Genomic DNA, 23,106 nt, shown 5'->3' on the forward strand with positions numbered 1-23,106 from the left:
ATATTGGGATGGGACGAATATACAAACAACGCCGGTATATATGCTTTTGAATATAAAGAAAATTTAACATTACAAACAGTTTGTGAAAGCACGTGTTGTAAAACTTTGAAAATACGAAACACCATGCGCTTCCACCGATAAGGATTTCAATGGAGATGCTTGGTTGTTAGTTTCGCTTTGTTGTTTTTGCGAATAACTAACTAACTATTCACCACCAAACCAAAAAAATTGCATATTCGTGACCACCAAACGATTTCATATCGATCTGAATAGATTTGGTAGTGAAATAATGATGTTTCATTTTATTCCGGCCAACTTCACGTTAATTTTTTAATATTTTTTATTAATTAACCGCTGACTACTAAACGTTAAAAACAGACTACCAATCACCACCAAACAACCAGCAATCGATTAAAATTTAGTTCAATAAATTATGCAATTGCATAGCCTTTCTATATGAGAATAGCAAAAATAGATTGTATCGGAAAATGCTTACTATTTTTTTGGTACTAGAATGGGCCAGTTAATAATTATTGTTAAAACTATTTCCATGGTTTGCAATAAGATCATTTGAAGAAAAAATGGGTCGACTCCGAATCTTTTGCGCTAATAGTGTGAATGTTATTCGTAATGTTCACGAAAACTCTATCGTAAAATTTATCAAAATTGAGTTTTGAAGTTAGTTTAGTAGTAGTAGCTCGTAAATAGTACAACAAAAATTTCGTTGGTCGATAATGAATCGATTTCGTTAATTGTACGAATTCTTTGATAAAATACCCAAACATTTCTCGTGTATATTACGAACGATAGATATAACGAAGTTTTTCGTGCATTTCATCAAACAATCTAATTATTTATTAAGTAGATTTGAATTAACAATCAATTAATTTAAATAACAATTTCATCTGAATACATACAAACAATTTGTAGGGGGACTGAGTGATTCGACCATGTCAACGGATTTTAATATATTTGTTTTTTTTTGCGAAAGTCTGATCAATTGGTCCGGAAATGAAAAGTTCTCTTCGATATGTGAAACTTTATAGTAAATATACAATAAAAGTAGGAGCTGACCCAAATCATCTAAAAATGGAGTTACGAGCTACATACCTAAAAAAATCGTGTGTATTTTCATCACCTGACCCTGACATATTCGAGAATAAAAATGACATAGTTTTATGTTCGATTTTCATTTTACATGATGATGACTTTCCTAAATCACGAAATCTTACTCCACATACGGTGATTGTTTTAAATGTTGACAAGTTTAATTTTATAGCACTGCGCATGAAAAATACAGCTTTCATGTAAGATTAAATGGAACACGGTTATATTTCGTCACTTCGTGAATTACGTTTTGCTAAATTGTGTCATGTTTGAAATTACGTCAACGATAAGATTCATAATTTTTTGAAGTGTAACATTGAAATCTGTCAATCGATTTGCAATAACTAATGTTTTCTTGAAAGCTTGACCGATTTCGCACACTATCCCTTCAAACGGTTTTTTTGCGATCTCGTATCAGGTCCGAATTAGACCAACGCATATTCTACAATTCAGACACCGATTAAGCAAACATAGTTGATAGTCTCACTTAAAGAAAGATATATGATGAAAGATACTATACAGCGGATGAATAATGATAAAATGATAATTTACTTGTTTTAATTAAGTGTTATTACTAACAAAAATCTAATTATTTGGAATACATTTGTTTCAAAATGGCGCTCTCTAGCACAATATTAGAAACTTTCTCAAATATTCCATCAAAAAAATCGTTCGATTAATAAGCCCGATTCGTACTAAGCCTCCCAAAGTCGTTTCGTGGTATTTATAAAATACTCGCAATTAAAATAGAAACTTTACCTGGAGAATTGCTTATATTTGTGTTTGAACGAAACCTATATGTGCCAGATTTACGAATATAGTCGCTCAGTGTAACCCTGATATATACGATCATAAAAAATGATATAGTTTAACGATTGATTTGATTTACCATATCGCTTTATTTCTAAAATCTCGCAGTTTTACTTTAAATGAAAATAATTGGAATTTTATGCAACTGCGCATGCAAGTCTCGTCATTTTGTGAATAATGGTTTGGTAATTTGTATCAAGTTTGGAATGACGTCTAACATAAAATTCATATTTATTGCTGTGTAAAAGTACGATACAGTGTCCAGGATTTTGATAACGAAATATGATCCTTAAATCATATGTGCCATACAGTCCAGCACTTCATGACGCATATTCGTTTTCATAACGTCACAGACTTTATGAAACATCCCCGTGTTATTACGCAGTTCTTATGTAACATTACATTCGAAACTATGAGTTTGCCATTTATTCCCAGACCTTGCAACACAATAACTTTACATCATAACATTCATATGCATTGTAGGATACCAGACATACTGACGCAGTATCGTTTCGGACTTGCAACAAGAACGATTTCGGATCTTTTGACACATTCTTACTTTCGGATATTATAATACATGCCTGTGCGTCATAATGTCCCATACGTTGCGACGCACTCCATTCGGACGTTATAACCGCGGATGCAATAACACGACTCAGTCCTTTGACCCTCGCGTAGACAGTCAATTTACGGAACGCATAATTGACACATATTCTGTGATATTGGAACGGGATGAATATGCAAACAACGGTGGTATATATGCTTTTGAATATAAAGAAAATTTAGCATTACAAGCAGTTTGTGAAAGCACGTGTTGTAAAGCTTTGAAAATACGAAACACCATGCGCTTCCTCCAATAAGAATTTTAATGGAGATGCTTGGTTGTTAGTTTCGATTTGTTGTTTTTGCGAATAACTAACTAACTATTCACCACCAAACCAAAAAAATTGCATATTCGTGACCACCAAACGATTTCATATCGATCTGAATAGATTTGGTAGTGAAATAATGATGTTTCATTTTATTCCGGCCAACTTCACGTTAATTTTTTAATATTTTTTTTATTAATTACCCGCCCACCACCAAACGTTAAAAACCGACTACCAATCACCACCAAACGACCCCCAAACGATTAAAATTTAGTTTATCGAATTTCCGCGAATTTTCCGGCCAACTTCACAGAGGTCTCTCTGCCTGGTTTATAAATGATTTCGAAATCGAATTCACTTAAGTCTAATTTCCACCGTATAATTTTGGGGTTCGCGCAGGTCATGGAATAAATGAGAGGCTGGTGATCTGTGATTAGTTTAAAACGTCTCCCGTAGAGATAGGGGCGGAAATGTTTCACTGGCCATATGATGGCTAAGAGTTCTTTTTCCGTGGTACAGTAATTTTCTTCGGCTTTACTAAGTGTCCTAGATGCGTAGGCGATAGGGCGGTCTTTGCCAATTTGTCCCTGTGATAGGACTGCTCCAATCGCGAAGTCGCTCGCATCTGTTGTAAGGATGAATTCTTTTTCGAAGTCAGGGTAGGCCAAAATGGGGTCCATGGTTAAAAGGGATTTGCATTTTTCGAAGCATTGAATTATTTCTGGGGTGAATGTGAAGTCGGTATCACTTCGCAGTAGTTGTGTAAGAGGTTTTACCATTTCAGCAAAGTTTTTAATAAAGCGGCGGTAGTAGCCGATAGTTCCCAGAAATTGTTTGAGCTCTTTTTCGTTCTTCGGGATAGGCCAATTTTTAATCACTTCGATTTTGTCGCTATTTGGTTTGACTCCATTTTCGGTAACGGTGTGTCCTAAGAATTGAACTTCCCGTCTAAAAAAATAACATTTATCCAACTGTATTTTTAGGCACGCTTCTTTCAGCTTTTGAAGTACTCTCTTAATATCTTTAACATGTTCTTCGAATGAGCTAGAAAAGATTATTATGTCGTCCATGTATACCAGACAACATATTCCAATGAATTCCCGAAGAACGGCGTCCATAACCCTTTGAAATGTCGCAGGGGCGTTCTTAAGGCCAAACGGCATTCTAGTGAATTCGTACTTTCCAGAACTCGCAGAGAAAGCCGTTTTCTCAAAATCATTTTTATCTAGTTGGATTTGGTGAAATCCGGAGACCAAGTCGATGGTAGAGAAATAGGTTGCTCTACCGAGTTTGTCTAATATTTCCGTGATATCCGGTATTGGATATCTGTCGGAAATGGTTTTCTCATTAAGTTTGCGATAGTCGATGACCAATCGAAACTTTTTTTCTCCAGGTGCGTCGACCTTTTTGGGTACTACCCATACGGGTGACGTATAAGGCGATATGGATTCTCTAATGATCCCGTCCTTAAGCATCTTTTGTATTTGTTTTTGCACCTCGCTTTCGAATATTTGCGGGTAGCGATATGATTTCGTGTGAATGGGGATATTATCTACCGTTCTGATTTTATGTTTAATCCGATGAGTGAATGACAATTTCTCTTCTTCGAAATATAAGGTTTCGGAATTATCGGAGATTATTTTTTCTAAAGCTTCCTTTTCCAATTTGTTTAAAGAATCGTCTTGTATTTTAAATTTGTTTTTCGCGCAAAATTTTGGTCCTTGAGTTTCTAGGAATTCATCATTTGCAAAACTGGTTTCATTGACGTTGATTTCCAGATTAGATTTACTGTGATTTTCCACAGCTACGAAAGCGGAGTTATTTTTACTGTTATAGATACCAGGCAGGATAGAAAAGTCTCCCATGTTTCTCTCTTCCCCTATAATAAAATCTCCTTCGTTCACTGTTTTAATCTTGATGAACTGTACTTTCTGTTCATTGAGATTAATTTTCTGTGTTTCAGGAAATCGTTTCTTCAATTCAATAGTTTTCCTGCCAATTTTTAATTTATTTTTTCCGGTGTCTAGTTGAGCGTTCAGATCGCGCAGCGATTCATACCCAATCAGTCCGTCAAAGAACTGGTGGAATTTAAAAACATAAAATTTTAATTTTTTCTTTATTGAAAACGGATCAAACGATACGGACTGTTTGATCTCGAAGGTGCCGTTGATGTTGGTTACCTTGAGGCCTTTTTCTTTTTTCGCGTTTTCTAAATTAACATGTTCGGGTGATATGTAATTTTTGTTAGCGCCTGTGTCTATCAAAAATTTCATTTCGCCCTTTGTAGTCGAAATGGTTATGTAAGGAATGAAGTTGTTTATCTCTTTGCCTTTTCGGATCCGGCTATTTGAAAATTTATCTCATCCCCTACGAAATACTCGTCTTCGTCGGACTCAAATTTACATTCAACGGTTGGGTTTTCTTCTGGTTCTTCGTCTGATTCTTCCGGATATTTGTTCCTTTTCCCTTCATTATTGTTAATTTGCATTTTCGAAATGTGAGTTTTCATAGAAACGTCTTCGTCATTGGTCTTTTTGAACTTGCCAGAACTGGTTTTTTGTTGTCCTGAGTTGAAATTTTGGTTTTTGGTGTTATCATTTTTGTTTTGAAATTTTGGGTTTGGTCCGAAAGAGCTAGAAGAAGATTGCCGATTTTCCATTTTTTGCCGAAAAGAGGCGTTTGAATGGGCAATTGTTATGTCGTGAGCTTCCTCCAAGGACTTTGGTCGGTAACTCCTGACGTACATTGCTAAATTTTCACCGTTCAGCCCATCGATGTACCTGGTGAGGGTCATCAAGCTTATAAGTTTGTTTACAGCTTCGGTGGATTTTTTACAGTCCTCCATCTGCGCGGCAGTTGTTTTAATAGCCGTGTCAATTGCTTTGACTTTTTGGAAATATTCCTGGAGAGTTTTCTTACCCTGTCGTATATAGAACAATGATTGGATATGGGACGTTATATCCCGTTTATCCCCGAAAGCATTAAGTAAGATCTCTTTTATTTCGATCCACTCCGATGGATTCCCAGAAGCTATAAGCACTTCCCTTGCTTCGCCAACTATTTTTGATTTTATGACTCTAATGATATGTTTGTATTCGGGTTCGAGTTCGTATTCCTCGAACTGGTCAATTGCCTCTTGTGTGTCCTCTATCCAGGCTAGGGCTTCCTTCCGGTTCCCGTTAAATTGTGGGATGATCTTGATTTGGTCGGGAATTTGGAATTTTGTGAATGGGTTATTTGCTCTTTCTCGCAACTCGTTAATTGTTGCGATTAAGCTTGATTGCGTGCTAGTCAGCTGAGCAACCTGTTGTATCAGCTGCTCGGGTGTGATTTCCATTACTTGGAATTGCGCGGATGGCTTGGCCATGGCGTGTTTTGTTTCCTTTGCTTTGCACGCGGGTGGTGGAAATAAAATTATTTGTTTGCACTTTCTGGTGCCGTAGGCGATGCGCGCGTTTAGTTTGATTGATTCGCACTTGTTCGTGGGTTACTTTTTTGTTTCTCCCGCGCACTGATATGCTATGTTCGTTTAATTTGTGCACTTTGGATTAATTACGGGAGAATAATTTTTGAGTTTGATATCCCCTCTCACTCTGAATAATCTCACTGATAAATCACTTTAGCACTAAAAAAATGTGGGTGTGTTTACTTACAGTAGGACAAGCAGCATCCTTCTGGAGTTTCTAAGGTGGTGTAGCAATCCTTCTGGGAGGGGTGGTCCTGTCTGTGGGTCCTTCTTCGCTCTGGATGCACGCAACTCGGATGATATCTTGTCACCGATGGTTTCCCGGTACACCAGTTGTTCGCCCTGAACTTTGCTCGGTTGGGTTTTGTTGTTTCTGAAGCACTTTCCGATACACTACTTCCACAGACTACCTTGACTGCGCCTGCTAAGCCGTAATGCCGAGACTTTATATAAAAAAACTTTTATTCGAAAAACTAATCTAGATTCTACACTGTCACCTTATAAACTAAATATAATAAACTCGTCAATCGCCTTTTATTGGTTGAACCTGCTGAATCGGCGTTCCTCCGGGTGGCGTGATTCCGTCGTTCCCACGTCGGGTGAAACTTGCGTAGCTCATCGCTTATCCTCGCGCGTGCACTGGGCTTGGCCTGGATACCTGTTGTTGCTATGGGCTCTGGTGGATGTGTTGATGTTGGCAGGTGGCGGGAACCGTCGTAACGTGTATATATATATATATATATATATATATATATATATATATATATATATATATATATATATATATATATATATATATATATATATATATATATATATATATATATATATATATATATATATATATATATATATATATATATATATATATATATATATATATATAAACAGACCTCCTCAAAACAAACCTTCCTTGCTAACACAAACTGCTATTCCTTGAAACGTCTATGAAGGTAGTATGGGTTCCCTGCACTTTGGCAAGTAGATGTTGAACTAACATTCTTTCCCTTCCCCAGCGATTGTAAGTACGTGGCCATGTGTAAACTGTGATGCCTGTTCCGCAACGAAGAAAAGCGTTAATCCCAAACGTTATTATCTTCTCTTGCGTAATTCTACAGTGTTTTCTTGTAACAATATTAACTTATCATTGTGCAGCCACCCACGATTTGTGCAATCGGATATGCTATGCTATCCTATTATTTTCAAGACCCGGAAGCACATTTTAGATCAATACGAAAATTCGAATTTTGAAAACTACCAGCGGTGTAATTCCTTCAGTGAAATTATGTTACATTTTCAAACATATTCATTCAAAGTCTTTTCAAAATCAACAAGTTGTTTGTACTACATCCAAATGATCGAACGAGTGTGCATCATGATACCTATCGACAGTTTATATCGCTACGGCAAGCTTTTCGCAATACACCGTGTATCAAAATATCTTTCGCCTGAGCCAGCTTCAACGCCGTATCATTGTGCCTTTATTATGTTTTAATGCATTCATTTTCATTATGATTCCGTTACCGCAATACAACGGAAAACTAACTTATTAACTTTTACAGGTTTGCTAATGCGCGTACCACACTGAGACTAGCATGCTTTGGTTTTGCTAGTTTTAGATCTATATTTCAAGCATAATTGTCCCACGACAGAATTTGAAAGTTAAAAAAGATTTCCACCATGACAAAAAGTGCCTTTAATGGTTAATGATCAGAAGTAAGTCTTATTGACGGAAATGCACAAACGGGATGCTGATAGTATAGTTTTGTCTTAGACAAAAGAACATGTTTAAACCTACATCGCGTTTTCCTCAGCTGGATGATTTGAAGCATGAAACTGATATGATTGGAACGGCAGTATTACGAAAAATAGAACTGAAAATCTCATGGCTCGGAAAAAACAAATCACAAATAGAACTGATAGGCTACCACGGACAATACAGCACAGCAAAATCAAAAAACAGCTATAAATAGGAATAGACATTCACTGAAACATCCCACATATCACCTATAAAATATACAGTATTGAATCGTATCGGCTGGCGTGGCAGTATTTAATCCCGAGGAATTTGGATCCTACAGGAATCGGCAAGCGGAAACCACCCAGAAAGGAGGATTGAGAAAAGTGATTTTTCCGTCAGATTCGACATGGCAGAGGAGATATGAATTGGGCTACCATTTCATTTCCGGACTTTTGAATCCGACCCCAAAAAAACACATTCCAACGTTGTTTCGGTGTGTGAGCTTTACGGAGAATAGGGTAGGCAAAGCATCTACATGCCGCTGCCACTCATGGTTACCACCGGAAGATATGATAGATTGACGTTTTTGGGATGGTCCGATTTCTCTCATTCACCCAAATCACGCACTCGTGTATGACTGTCGCTAGACTGGAAAGATATTATGCCGACGCAGGAATCACTACGGTGGGCAATTTCAATTTCGAATCAGGTATTGTTCCGAACGATTGAAGTTTGTGATATTGATTGTGCCTAGAAATTTGAATGTACCCGGTGAACCCCACAGTGTAGCTAGTGTACCATGCTTCAATTCACTCTCACAGTCAATCCTACCCGGAATTTCGTTTGTAATTCTGGATGGTGTTCGCTGGAATTTCGGATAGTGTCCGCCGGAAGTCCGGCTCAAATGAAACCATCGATTCTGAATCAATTGTACGTTGGAGCCGGAATACTGGCTAGTTCCTGACTGGAATCAAATTCCGTCAGGTTTGACTGTAATTTAGTCTGTGAAAGGTGCAGTGGAGTAGAAAGGGGCAAGCAGCCAAGGCGACACATTCCATTTGAAAGGACATCATCAAGTGCATAGTGTCACTGAAAAATTACGTTTTTTTGGCTACATAATCATCACTTAGCACTTTTACGCTGTTCGCACACAGTAATTTACACAATTGACCTTCTAGGACGCGATGTTTTGTTCATCTATAAAAACGTAGAATGAGGCTGTCAGCTATGGCGTACAACGTACATATCCTAAAGTTTGAGGTGGTCTATGCAAACAAAAAAAGTAAAATGAAACATTTTATGGATATTTTTTAATAGTAATAACATAGAGAATAAACATCCACGTTTGAACAAATAAGCTTACAGGAGTTATGTAAACAGATGATTGTATATATGTGGAAACACTAATGTCGTCATTCTAGTACACCCCAACTAAAGATAAATTTGGTGATATCCCTATTAGGGGAAGGATGGATAAGAAAGCCCGGTTTGAGTAACACGAGCCTGAGCCTATTATATATGAAATATTCAAATTTCCTGCAAAAAGTGTGAACATACTACATTTAAGTTATGTTTTCGACGTTTTTTAGCAGATTGTAACTCTTAACCCATTATAAGTCAGGGTTTTTTAAAGTGTGCCAAATGAAGTGATATTTTCAATTCCTTCAAAATATGTATCAAAGAGTATGGGAAACACAAAATCACCGCTTAATAAAATGGTTTCGAAAATGAAAATATCTCATGTAGACAGTTTCGTACGTTCATGGGAAAATAACAATTTTTATGTTGTTTCACATATGTTCTTGGATTTGCTGATAGACAACACCTATGGCAACGTTTTCCCCTACAATAAAATTATTAGCAATAAGTCCAACAATAAAATTTAATTAAGTAAGTTGTTTACTTTTCAGCATACATTCACACTAAGTCAGACAAAAGTTGTTCAGTAATTTCTTTCGACGACCTGCACAGTAAAGTGTTATTTTTACGGAGCTGTCAGCAAATTGTTTAAAAAATTGCGGTAAGGTTTTAATTTGTTAGCAATTTACAGTAGTTTTTCGAATATTTTGCTGAAATCCGCAATATGTTTCACTGAATGTATCAGCACTTCTGCTTTTTTTCGGTACATGAACATTATCCAGTAAAATACTGACTGATTGTTCGGCAAAACTGTACCAACATTACCGAAGCTCGTCAAAAAGTTACAAAACAGGTACAGTAAATCATCTGTCAAGTCGCCATTTTCAGAAGAAACTGCTGACTGACCAGTATTTTTGGACGTTTGGATAGAACGTATTGCGGAGAGTTCGGTAACCGAATTGATTTACTGAACTGATTATCGAACGGTTTGCTGTTCAAAACCCCAGTAAAATTGTACTGTACCCAGTAATTCAAATTAAGTGTGTTTACTCTTACTATACACGAATCAAAACAATTGACAAAATCGATAGTTCTATAACAGACTTAAAGACATAACACACGAAAACAATGCTTCGCCCGCTTTAACGGTCATTTTAAATATATTCTTAATTAGGCTGTGGTCACATTTACGAAGATACATACTGACATAGCTAGCATTTTGCATATTTCCGTAATTTGCGATGTGAAAATTCGAATGGCCCACTCTTGTTGGCAACCCAATTCTGTCTACAGCACTCTAGCATATAATATAAGAGTTTCAAAGTGGAATTGGAACGGAGAAATAGTCACATCCCCAGCAGATCGTTTTTATTTTTCTTTCAAACAGTTTTGTTCCGAACTCTAAAACTGGTATACTCTGCTGTTCTTAAAACTGTGTTTTGAATATATATAAAGAGTATTCAGCTTACACTCTGGATCGATAGATTGTGGAAAATAATTTCAAGTCAAGTAACGATTTGTGTCACTTCTGGAGTGGTTCAGTTTCAGATTGATAATTTTGACAGTTCTATAACATAAAACTGGAAACTTTAAAACTAGTACTTACTCTCCCCAGCAGTAGCTTTAGCGGTTGTTCTTTTTAGTTTAAAATATTAGAGGAACCCATACCTATTCGGACCTACTTAAGCAAATCGCCCCTTTAGATGTGTAATAGTTACCGGTCAAAAGTCCTAATTGTTAGTTTGAAGCCTCAGCTATATTTTGGTACCATAAAAAGTTCATTTGCACCACTCAATGGCAGCGCTAGGCGACGATTTGCAAACCTCTACGTTTTTCCATCATTTTAAAATGTAGGGGTAATTCGGACCTCCCAACGGGGCAATTCAATTTACAATGGAATTATGTTTACCTATGAATTAGTTACAAGAGACACTCCTTAAGAAGCAAAAAAATAAATTTCTTTACAAAAACTTAATCTAAAGCTGTAGATTGGCGGCCCATGTATTTTATTTGCTGTGGCATGTGCAATGGTGTGCGCAGCCGCAAGTCGCTGAACGGTGGTTGACGGAGTAAGGGGTCTGAATAGCCCCGTACGCTCATATCGCACAAAAGTGGTGAGTGTCTCGAAAATATCTGTTTTCACCCAAACAAAAATCATTCCATAAAATAGGAGCGTCAAGCTTTCCAAAACACTTACATTTTATTTTTTGACTTTTATTTGTTGCTTTAATCACGATTTTTCCATTATAATGATTTTTGTTTTGAGAATGGCAAAACAACGAAAAACGTTGTATCTCCTTTCTACAAAGCACAAAGAATCATCTTCCGCTCTCAAAATTAATTTTTCAGAATAGCGGTTTCACGAGTATGTACGATAGTCAGAAAGTCTTTCTATTTTCTGAGAAATCGAGGGGGTCCGAATTACCCCCACTGTCTTAATATCCCCGGGTTCTTCTATATTGCCATTCCTCGCAAGGAAATCTAAACGGAGAAAATAAACCGGGAAACTAGGAACTAGGAATCTTTCATCTCATTTTGAAAAACTAGCAGTGCTCCCAAAAATGTTGGTTTAGTCGGTTAGTTCAATAATTTGACAGTTTCAATATGGCTCTTCGCATCTTTTTCTATGAAGATAACTAGTGTACAAGGGGGTGGGCGTAGCGTAGTTGATAAATCGATTGCCTTGTACGCAGCGCTCCTGGGTTCGAGTCCCGACCCCGCACATAGGGTTAGAAATTTCTCATAAGAGATTTTTCTAACCCGAAGAGGTGAATGACCTTAAGGTTAAAACCTCTATAATCGAAATAATAAAAAAAAACTAGTGTACACGCCCGAATGAATTTTTCGTAAACTGTCATAAACTTTGCTGTACGAAGAATTTCCCTTCAAAAATATTTTGGGAGCATGAAATCATTAATAAATAGACGTTTCCCACTGGGCGAATTTGATGAATGTCCTCTAACTGAACTCTTTTGCTTTTTGATACCTGCCGAATGTCACACAAACTTGAAGGGTTGGATCGGATAAATTATACATCCAATATTGTTTAATTCATATGTGGGTATTTTTACTATTCTACAAATAATCAAAGCTATCATTGAATTGCTATACAGTAATGTTTCGATTATATCACGCCTAGTTATATATATATATATATATGTATATATATATATATATATATATATATATATATATATATATATATATATATATATATATATATATATATATATATATATATATATATATATATATATATATATATATATATATATATATATATATATATATATATATATATATATATATATATATATATATATATATATATAGGGATGAAAGTATATATGTTGAAAACAATATATAAGTAAATGTATATATACTCATTTAAGTACATACATATCGATTTACATATGCATACTACGATACGTACATATACATGTGTATTAGGGTGGGGCAAAATGATCGTTTTTTCAGCACAGCACTTTTTTGGTTCCTTTCGGGGTCCCAAACAACTCTGCAAAATTTGGGGTCGATTGGTGTTGACCCGGCGTAGCGCATTGCGTTTGAAATTTGTATGGAGATTAGTATGGGAAAACCTACATTTTTGAATTTTTAATTCTACAGACTACAATTCTTCCTTGAGTATGCAAACAAATAGATAGAAGTATAGTCCAGGATATGGCCGGCAAGGCCTTACATAGCATGCATCAAAACGACAATTGCCTCTGTTTTATAGGCTGTCTCTGATCACTACCACTAGCAGTTTTGACGAATGCTAGGACCTTGTTCAGAAGGACTTTGCATGGCCGTTCAAAAAATTAATCATGGTATCAAAAAAAATTGGGCAAAATTTGAGCGTGCCCCAAAGCGATTGAAGTTTCATTCGGGAATTACCTGTATCTTTTCATACGACTTATATAAAAATACATAACTTTTTTCGAATTGATCGAAATATTTTGAAACTACATGGTGCTCGAGCTCATGATACAAGGTTTCAAACGGATAGTTGTGGATTCGTTAAAAAAAGTTTTTGTATTACAAAAAGGCTCACATTTCGGGTTTTCTTTAAAAAAAATTTCTTTCGTTCAGATAATTTTTTGTGGTTTTAATAGTGTGCTCAAACTCTATTAAGCGTAAAAAATTTTGCGGTCGCTTTAAGAAACGTATGAAAAAATACATGTAATTCCCATATAACACTTCAATTGCACGTGGTAATATGGTCCAATTTCACTCAAATATTGCCAAAAAATTTTTTGGTGCTTTGATTCATTCACCGTAAAATAACTGCCACCCTAATATATATTCATTATAAAATTATTCGTAAATATTTCAGTAATTCGAATATTTTCAAAATATTTGGATTGAAGTATTTTTTCTGTTTAAGATTTATTATTCTCACCAAAACAACTCCATATTTCATTTCTTATAGTGAATCAGACAATTAATCACCGGTGCAAACGAAACTTACATTTCGCAGCATATGGACACGTGTATTTCCCTTCAGAGCCTACTCTTTGCCTGCTACTCGGTGTTCAGGGTTGGGTAACATAGGGCAATTTTTTTGTATGTAGCAAATTTCATGCAAAGTTCGTATGAGAAGTGGAGACTCGGTCCCTCGGGGGCTCCGTACCTACAGGCAGGCAGGTAGGAGCGACCGTGTTTTCTTTTTCAACCAACGTACCCAGAATCGTCACCTTCACGCGACGGACCAGGAGTGAGAACATAAAAACATGTCACATATTTCATTCGTACCATATAATAAAATACGTTGAATTTCATTCGTGCGTTTTTATTGCTTTTCATTTCAGATTTAATGAAATTGGCGCACAGCTGCGGTTCTACACTCGAACGAGGAAATTTCATGATTCATGCTAACAAAATTCCAGCTTGCTAAACAGAAGGCAGAAAAACGACATACGTACATACATTTGGTAGCATGAGAACATGAGTTCGCCGTTCTAGTCTAGAATTCAACGCAAGAACAGACCCCAACAACCGGCCAAACCGAGCGAGACGGGCAAAAATTCCGCGCCTCAAATGTGTTGTTTGCGTTTTTGGTGAAGGTTTAATTTTGTTTCAAAGCTATCGACACGGATTCCCAAAGAAGTGTTAAATACGACGGAAGCCATTCTGACCGAAATTATTGCCACTCCTACTGTATCTACATCTTGCATAAAATATTTTTTCAGTGTTCGTGTTTTTAGTTTTTATTTTGCAAAAAGTAATCGTGCTCGACAGTGTTGTGAAAGGTGTAATAAAAAATGAAATCATTCAAAATGTGCCCGGATTGCTGGGGACCGGTGGTCGCTTTACTGCTGCTGGTGGTGATATGCGTGTCGAGCACCCATGGAGGATCTTGTCGGGAGGCGTCGCTTTGTTGTAACGGCCGTGATTCGTCCTGCGTAGTGCAGAAAGCTCCGCTGAATGCGATTATCGAGGATTTAAACGATAAGCCGTGTTATTGCGATCATGCGTGTCTGCGGCTCGGGGATTGCTGCGATGATTTCAAGGCACACTGTGGCGGTAAGTACCTATAGCGGTTTTTAAATGGCAATTGGACGGTTGCCGGATTGCAATTGCTATATTTCGTATTTGTGCATACTGTTTTGCGTGAGTATTGCATTTTGATGCTAACATTCAGACCAGCGATTTACATCTCGTTGCACTCGAGCTAATCTGTATCGCCAATAAAACCAAGTGTAATGTAAATGTAACAAAATAAAACGTTCTAGTCTGAATAATGCTTGGTCTGATTTTATTAGAAACTTTAATTATTGCCGATTAGGCATTCAAAATACGATTAATGATTTAGAATGTTCCGAAAAAGTACATTGTTGTTAATCCATGTTGTCAAATTATAGAACAGATGTGGTCGAATTAATTCTCTTGCTAATTAGCTACTGGCTTAGTGGTGAACAGGTTCATTTTAGATAACAAGGCGCTTCTTCTGCATTCGTCCTCCACCAGTCGCACAGTGCAATAATTGCATCACGTTAATTAACTCTAGCGTAATTGTTTTATTCCAACATGAGATCGCCTAAAAGTTGACACTAACGCGTCATGACGTGTCTATCAGAGAGTCAACAAATCCCCCATATACGATTTGCATATGTGACACACATTCATATGGAGTTTCCGTATGACTTTTTGATAAAGTTGGGTTTCTTATCAAAATCACCCTTTCAATGCTTAAATTGAACAAGGAGATAAAAAATGGTTCGTCAGTTTCTGGGTGTAACTACCAGTCGGGCCACTGTCTCTTTAGGAAGTGTTTCCTTCGCCAATTAGATAGGTAATACCGGTTGAAATATTGCTCCCAATTGTAGCTTTCCATCTTCGCTTCAGCCTATGGTCGAGCTCTTGACAGCCGTGTTTTCTGATTGCCTCCCACGTGCAATGTCTTGACTTTTCCTTTATCGCCACTTCCGCTCACAAGAGAAACCACTCTCGACTTTAGGCTATTCAACGGAAAAATGTGGGTGGCTGTTCCACCTAATCCATTGTTGGGAAATACATTAATCAACAAGCCAAAGACGCCAATTCGGGTATTATCCCTTTATTTGCCTGCTTGAGAATGCCCATCAAAGGATTTACCCTCGTTTGCTCCCCAACGCTCGTTATCTAAAAGGCATTCGAAAACGCAACAAAAGCAAACGACAACGAGTTATTTATTCCCGAGAGAGGGTTTCCCTTTCCAAAAATGTCATGAATATTTCGAGCCAGTGAGTTGAATTATTACCAGATTGAGTCATTAGTAGAGGGAAATCGGTTAACGGCTGCAGCGATGTCCAAGCGACAAGCATACAAATTGAACAATGAGAACATTTTGAAGCCATTCTTTAAATTTAAAAACAAACTTAGTTTTATGTATTTCTTTTATGTAATCTGCATCTGAAAATGTACCGCAAGTGAGTATGCAGGGACCGAATATCTATAAATGTAAATTTTAGGAGTATACACCAAGATAATACATTCGTATTTTGAAAAACAAGCACTCGTTGGAAAGGTTATACATCTGGCAACGTTTTGGCAATAATGGCTTTGTGCCTGACTAAATACTTTTCAACTTATATCCAATAAGGCGAAGGTCCCCTTTTTTCAAAATCTAGGGGTACGATAGGTCAAATTATTATATTTATTCGAGGTTAAATTACACAATGTACTCACCGGTTCAACTTTCATTTGAAGAGCATTAATACTGCAGATTATTTAAAAATTAAGTTGGCGTCAATCACGTAATAAAATGAGAAGTGGTAAATGATGTGAAAAATCATAAAACCGCGAAAGGAAATGTTGAAAAAACATGTTTTTTCGGCAGCTGTGCCTTGCTTTGTATTTGCGAATGACTTGCTCGGTGTCCTCGTCGTCGCCAGAGTGTCTAATTGAAGTTGTTAATTCCGGCTCACGTGGTTGCTTAGCTGTGAGACGATCAGTAGTGACCTATAGTGCCCCCAAACGGCTGACCTATCGTGCTCCAAGCATATGTTTTATGTTGACGATGGTATTTTTTTCAAAAATAAAAATATCGAATAACAAACACAAAACTCGTGTTTAGCATTAATTTTTATGTGAGAAAAAACACACTTGACATTTTTTTTACATTGATTAAATATACTGTACTGAGAACGAAAGACAATGTGTTTTCGAAGAACAACACGCAAATACTTAAACGACGCCGTTACTAATACAGTTGATCGACGGTAACAGCCGAAATGTTTACCGTCAACGATGTTCTCTACCGTGTATCTAGTTCACACAAGATGAGCGACCTCTGCAATAACATATACCTATTGTACTCCATACCTATTTGACCCCATTCTACTCTACACTAAGTATGGAAACCCATGCTCAACAGAAAAATATACAGACTTCAGGACGTGAACAAAACGCAAGAGAAGACGGACCGAATGACCCCCAAGGTGTGGCAGACAGCGCACCTAATGTCCCACCATCTAGGAAGAGGATCTCAACACGCAGCAGCAAGCTACGTCAACAAGACCCTAAGGAGAGTTGAAAGTTTATTTTAATTTCTACATAATGTAAAAATTTTAAAGGACTAACGGCTCAGTTATGCTAACCCATTGAGTAGCGTCACTTAAACAAACAAAAAAGATATACAGACTTCAATACCCAAAGTTAAACCTCAAATTGCTTAAAGAGTGGCGATAGTCCAATGATCAATGACTACACCCAGTACCTCTGTAGCAACAACCATAACAGCCGAAACAAGAAGGGACGCTAAACAGTCGTATTTGTATCAAAGAATCATATCAAAACAACCTACCGTGATCTTCAAGACAGCAGTAGTGATGACGAAAGCTACAATCAGGGAAGCGGACCAAACGATTCCCAGGCGTTGTTCGTTGACGCCTAAAATGATCCGCCGACGTGGAATAAAATCTCGACAAACATTCACTTTGAATGAAAATTCCGGACAAACGGTCACTCGCCAATCACAGACGTTAGTAGTAAACAAAAGAGAAAAGTTTTCTCTTGCATTTAGTGCTGTGAATTGTATTCGGGCAGTAACGGTTTGTTCGGAATTTCCCTTTAAAGAGAATTTTGACAGTTGGCTTTTACGCCGTAATCATATGTTTGTCGAGAAATCAATACACGCAGTAGTGTATGTTAGGCTTCAAGAACCTTATCCCTTCGGAGGTTAGGGAGTAGATGACCACGATTTAGACTCACTCCAAAAGTATTTGCTGTAAGTTTATCGACCTAGATCTCCTGTGTGTTTGTCGAGATGTTTCAAAAGCAACATATCGTTTGTTCTGATCTTCTGCAAATGTTAAATTTCGATATCCGTCGTCGTACCCCTCGATATAATACTTTCTTCCGCATTCTTTTCGCCAGAACCAATAACGGCTATAATGAGCCATTCGCCTGTGAGTGTCATCTATTCAATCGTTGTTCTGATGTTTTTGACATTAGCTTGTCCCGTAGCGTTACCAAGCGATTGTTCATTAATTCTTTGTCTAGTTAACTTTAATATCAGTGTTAGTTATATTTTAGCAATCGCATAATGTTACTATTAATTGTAGAAATAAGCGCTGGGATGTATCATTTGGATGTTTGTAATCTTTTGATGCAAAAGATGACGAGGTTTTATGCCTGCTGGAGAAAAAGTTTGAATAAATGAAATACAACTCCAGCGAGCATTTCCCTGCTCCTAGAATAAATAAATAAATAAATAAATAAATAAATAAATAAATAAATAAATAAATAAATAAATAAATAAATAAATAAATAAATAAATAAATAAATAAATAAATAAATAAATAAATAAATAAATAAATAAATAAATAAATAAATAAATGAATAAATAAATAAATAAATAAATAAATAATCATTTAACACGTTCCCCGCGCGTGATGTCATACGGCATCACCAAACAAATCGTGTGCAATTATATCGTAATAGTTTGCTGGAACATATTCGAACTGGTGCTTGTATTTAATGAACAAAACATTGATTTAGATTTTTTTTTTATAAAACATTACTATTTAGGGAATGGGCATAGAGTAGTTGGTAAATTCGAAGACTTGCACTCATCTCACCTAGGTTCGATCCCCTGATGACTTAATGAGAAATTTTCTATCAGTTTCAATTTTAAATTTAAAATTAAAATTAAAAATCATTTCCAACCAAAATTTACACTGATTTTCATTAAATGTGGCTAATTTGTATAAAGTTTGTGGTCACCTTCTTTCAAAGCTGGAATTTATTTCTAGGGATTCTTAAGGGCCTTAGAAAAAATCCTGGATGGGTTAGAATATAACTTGATTCATCCAACCACTTTCGCGAAATTTTCATTTGTTAAGAGTGTGAATCTATGCTTGATTTCTTTTTGTAGAGCCTGATAGATAAACTTCATAGCAGGATCACGAGAACGTTGATATTAATATATTCGAACATTCTTCAAGCGAATCAGTAGTTGAAGATTGTCGTCTATAATAGGAGTATTGAAATTATTCTGCGGTGTCGGTACTGATGAATTCCTAGCATCAACTATAGGACACATAAATGGTGTAATGCTGTATCATTGTCAGTTTTATTTTCTAAATCATGATCATGATAAAATTATTTTCGATTTAATCTTTGTAGCTTTCCCAATTTTCGTTGTGATAATTAAGCACTGAGCTGATGGGATTGGTAACTGCTTTTTGAGAAAGCGAGAGTTCCTGAAAGGTGATCAAAATCAAAGTCAGCATGTGTATTGATTACGCTATAAATGTGACTGTCAAAACTGTCTGTCTGTCAAAACCGAATCAATTATTGATGGTTTTCTTACAAATGAACTGCACGTAGGTCCATTTGGGAACAAAACTGAATAATAACCAGCAGATCAATCATTAAAAATTAATTTGCCGTTGGAATTACTTTGGACATTATTCTAGGGTCGGTGTTAGTGTCTTATAAATAATTTTCGCCGATTTCTTGTAAGTTTTTTTAAGAATCCATTCAAAAAATTAGTTAGCTTCCCAGTCAGTGCATTGAAAAGGCACGCTGCAGCAATAAAAATCATACTAAGATTGGATTCAACTTCGATACCCTGACATCCGATCACTTTGGTGCCAAAAGAAAGCAAACAGCGATGTTTAATTCTACGATTAATCGCTATTACGATTCCTCCGCCTAATCAAACAATTCGGTCAATTCGATGAAACACAAAACACTTCAATTCTATACTTGGATTTAAAAAAGTTTCAGTCGCAACGACAATATGCACACTATATACTCCCAAGAAGTTGAAAAATTCGAGCGTTCCAATTTTAAACAAATAAATGATTATTTGAAATCATCATTAAACTTTAAATTCATGTCAATTTTATTTGCAACTACCCACCCAGTATGAAAAGTTTCAAACATGGAGGTAGAAATTAGCATTGCAATAATCAATCGAAACAATAATTGCTGCAAAAAATTCAAATGATCATCCGTGATGCTACCTAGATCGGTGGAACAAAGGAAGCGTTGTGTGTAGATGAAATTGGAGGCGTGGTAGTTATCGTTTTATTTGCCGTGTTACCTGCCACTGAAACACAAGATGACGCACCATTGTAGGATGGTACGACGGAGATACCTTGTAATGGTGGAGAAGTTGTATTTCTATTTTGAAGTGGATTAACATGCTTAAACATGGGTTGTTGAAGGGTACCTGAAGTAGTAGGTAAATTTTTATACGCTGTTGTTGGCGCTTTGTGCAAAAATTTATATTTTTTCTTGAGTAGGGCATGCCCAGAAATTCGATTTATGGTTTCCGCGACAATTAGCGCAATTTTTTGAGGTTTCTTTCACCCGATAAACGTCTTTTGTATGCGAATCATTACGACAAATAATTCATTTGGAATCTAAATGGCAATGTAGTGCTCAAAAGCTTGACGTCGACGACACTGTCAGATTTTGAATACTGCCCCATGTCCCTCTTTACCCGCACGTGGAACATAAAAGTTTTCTAATGCTTTCAAATTATTAACCTCATTACGGTTAAAATGAATTAAGTAAAGCTCCCAGGTAATTACAGAGCGCGGCCAGAATTGTGTGGATAAAAACGATATAAAGCGTTACTGTTCAAAACAATATCGATTGATTTGGCGATTCGTACTTCTAGCCCTTCTAATGGACATACAATACCCCATTTTACTACTCTACCATTCCTAAGCGTAACTACTACTATAAGACTTTATAGGTTCATTTCTAAGTTCCAACACAACGTTAAAGTTAGGTGGTCGTTGTGCCCCAGGTTGTCTATTCACATTAAGAGGTAAATAGGGTTGCCACCTCTGGAGAGGCTTTGACCCGGAGATTTTCACTGACCTGGGGGTGGTGGATTTTGAGTGGAACTAGACGGAAAGCGATTGCTCGGCATTTTAGAGCACTTTAATCGCTATTTATTACTACGTTAAAGTAAAGCTGTAAATTTCAACGTTTAAGAACGGTTTTATCGGTTTAATCTGGGTAGCATTTCACTTTCCCGACTGAGTGTTAAGAATACAAAAGCACCAGCTACTCTTGCTGTGCAGGATAAGTCGACGAGAATTGCTCTACAACAGGAAAAGGAGAGCAAATTAGGCAGGGCTGCGGCATCACATGGGAAGCACTATGTGGTGTCGGTTATTCATCACCAGATGTCTCAACAAAGGGGCAAAACTTACCTCCCTAGCCAACAGTTAAGGGTCGCTGCAGGAGTAGCAACAACACCGGAAGAACTCGTTTGCTGTTAAGCTAGTCAGTTGGATTTGAACAAAGCTGCCATATCTTGGTGTAACAGTGAAGTAATTTGGTAAAATTGCAGCAAAATAACTTTTTACACCATTTTGAGCGACTTAGTGAGATGCAACATTTCAATTGTAACATAAAGCGAAATATTACTTTTCTTAATTGATAGTAAATTTGATTTGTTTTTCATTTTCATTGCCTTGTGAAAGAAGTTAGCAATATTTGGTGAACTCATCTTTGCCACCTTAAAACCAAGGGTTAGTCAGGCAAAATACATCTGAACCAGAATAATAGTTACCTTAGACTTTTCAAATATTTTGTAAAGAATCAGTTAGTTCCATAAAAAATGAAATTATGCCTCTTCCCACCAAACCCGGAGAAATTGATGTAAAATCCGGAGGCCCGGAGATTACTCCCGAAAACCGGAGTCTCCGGGTCAAACCCGGAGGGGTGGCAACCCTAGGTATACATGTTGCCTTGGGTCCCCAGAGCAAAATATTGATTTTTCTATCAACTATTGCATTTATCAAAAACCTGCTCTATCTCAAACTTTAGAACATCTACTTGTTCTAGAAATTTGATCATAGAGTTAGAGGATAACACCAGGGTGAACACAAACGGCAGTAGATGAAGTGTTATCCTCTAACACCACTGAAGTGTGTGTATGTGTGTGTGTGTGTTGAAATTCAAACAAAGCGATGTATAGTATTATAGTACCTCTAAACCAGTAAATAGCTATAAATAGTCATCCCGACTTGAACCATTGTTCGATGCTTTCACGAAATTTGATAGCTTCTGGTTTACCTAAAGTTTTTCAACTTCACGACTACCTGTAATTTGTGTTCTTCATTAGTCTTTTTCAAGAAAACATATATTTGTCGACAATAAATCTTTCTCAAGACTACCTATATTTTCTACTCAAAATGGCCTTTTTCAAGACTCAATCACTTTTGAAATATAATTCAGCCTAGAGAAATATTCAATTCATTCAACATGGTTGGGTCTTCCCAGAAAGACCGTGCGCCAAATGTTAAAATGAAACAAAAAGGGTAACTTTTCCACACGAAAATCCAATTGCTTGTAGCTGCTCGTTTGTCCTAGAATCAGTAGTTCAGATACATTCATCTAGTCATTTAAGGTTTAAAAGCTTATTTGTTCTTGTTATCAGTAGCCCAAAATTCATAGGAAAATCGAAGCAAGATTCAAAGAAAAAGATTTTGTTATTATGAACCTCAGAACCCAAAAACAAATAGATGCATACAACAGTAATATTGACAGTTTATTTGGAACCAGTTCCGTTTAAATTATTTTATAAGAAAGGCATAACGTGAAATGCGAATAAATCAAACAAACAAAAACATTTCACTGCATAACCTCCGCCAGTCAAATTGCATGTTTCAGTAGCAAACCATGCTTCCCGTTGCATAAAAGAAAACAACATGGTAAAATAAAAAACTAGGAGTGGGTAATGTCCGGGACGTAACCGCGGTGTTGACGTAGGACTAAACTTGGGCATATCATATGACATT

General features: G+C 36.6%; 1 protein-coding gene across 9 annotated transcripts in view; it reads left to right on the plus strand.

Moving 5' to 3' along the window:
- Positions 1-23,106, plus strand: part of LOC131693514 (somatomedin-B and thrombospondin type-1 domain-containing protein) — a 169,530-nt gene that overhangs the window by 74,016 nt on the left and 72,408 nt on the right. For 3 of the 9 annotated variants that reach the window (XM_058981398.1, XM_058981400.1, XM_058981397.1), the window contains one exon: positions 14,164-14,878. In XM_058981398.1, coding sequence (XP_058837381.1) covers positions 14,617-14,878 — 262 coding nt within the window. In that variant the 5' untranslated portion in view covers positions 14,164-14,616. The remainder of the gene's footprint in view (positions 1-14,163; positions 14,879-23,106) is intronic. The other 6 variants (XM_058981403.1, XM_058981405.1, XM_058981399.1 and 3 more) reach the window with 5 other exon arrangements.

Source organism: Topomyia yanbarensis, chromosome 3 (assembly GCF_030247195.1).
Source record: "Topomyia yanbarensis strain Yona2022 chromosome 3, ASM3024719v1, whole genome shotgun sequence".
Lineage (NCBI taxonomy): Eukaryota > Metazoa > Arthropoda > Insecta > Diptera > Culicidae > Topomyia > Topomyia yanbarensis.